This window comes from Sphaeroforma arctica, assembly GCF_001186125.1.
Source record: "Sphaeroforma arctica JP610 unplaced genomic scaffold supercont1.9075, whole genome shotgun sequence".
Classification (NCBI taxonomy): Eukaryota; class Ichthyosporea; order Ichthyophonida; genus Sphaeroforma; species Sphaeroforma arctica.
The window spans coordinates 1-1,132 of NW_014031483.1; the positions used below are offsets into that span (position 1 = coordinate 1).

At 45.3% G+C, this 1,132-nt stretch overlaps 1 protein-coding gene across 1 annotated transcript; it reads left to right on the plus strand.

The window, feature by feature from the left end:
• Window positions 1-66: 66 nt before the first annotated feature.
• Window positions 67-1,080, plus strand: SARC_16854 (hypothetical protein; the record flags this gene model as incomplete). The annotated part of the gene is made up of 2 exons (XM_014289042.1): window positions 67-244; window positions 913-1,080. Coding segments are annotated over 2 exons (346 nt in total), but the record flags the coding sequence as incomplete, so codon positions are not given.
• Window positions 1,081-1,132: the final 52 nt, after the last annotated feature.

Genomic DNA, 1,132 nt, shown 5'->3' on the forward strand with positions numbered 1-1,132 from the left:
ATATATATATAGGGTTTTATATATATATATATCCCTCTCACCCAACCCATATCTTGCATGACTCAGGTCTAAGCACACCAAGGAACCTACCGCCGATCATTCGCCCCTACAAACCCGCATGTCCGCCTATGGTGGTAGCCCTATGTCATTGGCTGATCACTTGGCACTTGACGACAGCACCGAGAATGTGCAGAGACAGTCGTATTCTCAGCCCTCCAGCCCCAATGCCTCGCCATCGCTGAAGGTGCTTATTTCGTTACGTGTGGAAATAAGATGTAGTGATAGTGTATAGTCGCCCGTGCGTGGGAGATTGAATGGTGCGATCTGGAGGTCGTGTGTATGTATGTCTTTAATTTTTGACTGATGAGTGTTTCGCTAAAGACGCTTATTTCGACACTTGTGGAAATAAAGTGGGGTTGTCAAGTATGGATGCTATGATAGTGGTAGAGGCCATTTGTATGTCTTTTGTCATTTGAAGTTGGCTGTCTGTCGGGCCGCCATCGATGAAGGTGCGTATTTTGTCACATGTGGGAATAAGATGTTTTTATTAAGCATGGTTGCTGTGACAGTGGTAGAGGCAGTCTGTGTGTTTATATCGATAAATATTTCATCTGTTTGCTGTGATAGGGTTTTAGGGTTTAGTTGATGTTTCATCTGTTTGCTGTGATAGGGTTTTAGGGTTTAGTTGATGTTTCATCTGTTTGCTGGGGTTGTAGGGTTTAGTTAATGTTTTAGGATTTAGTTGATGTTTCATCTGTATGTGTGTCTGTCATATCCACAGCAATAAACTCATTGTCTTGTTACCGCTGTACGTTCACATTGGTCCACGTGTGTACGCTCACCTCTTCCTTACGACCGTAAGCCCACCTCTTATCTACTACCGTAAGCTCACCTCTTAATTACTACCCACAGTCACATCGGTCCCTGCGCCTTCGTCTCAGAAGTATGAGTTTCAAGAAACCCCACTCACCAACAGCTGAACAGCGCACTAAATCAACCGCAGAGGAAGTGCTGCCCACACCCACAGCCAATGACACCACGCACACCGCTGTCAGGACGGCCGCCAGATCGTTGAGGTAGGGCTAAGTGAGAGAGAGAGATATATATATATATGTGTGTGTGTGTGTGTGTG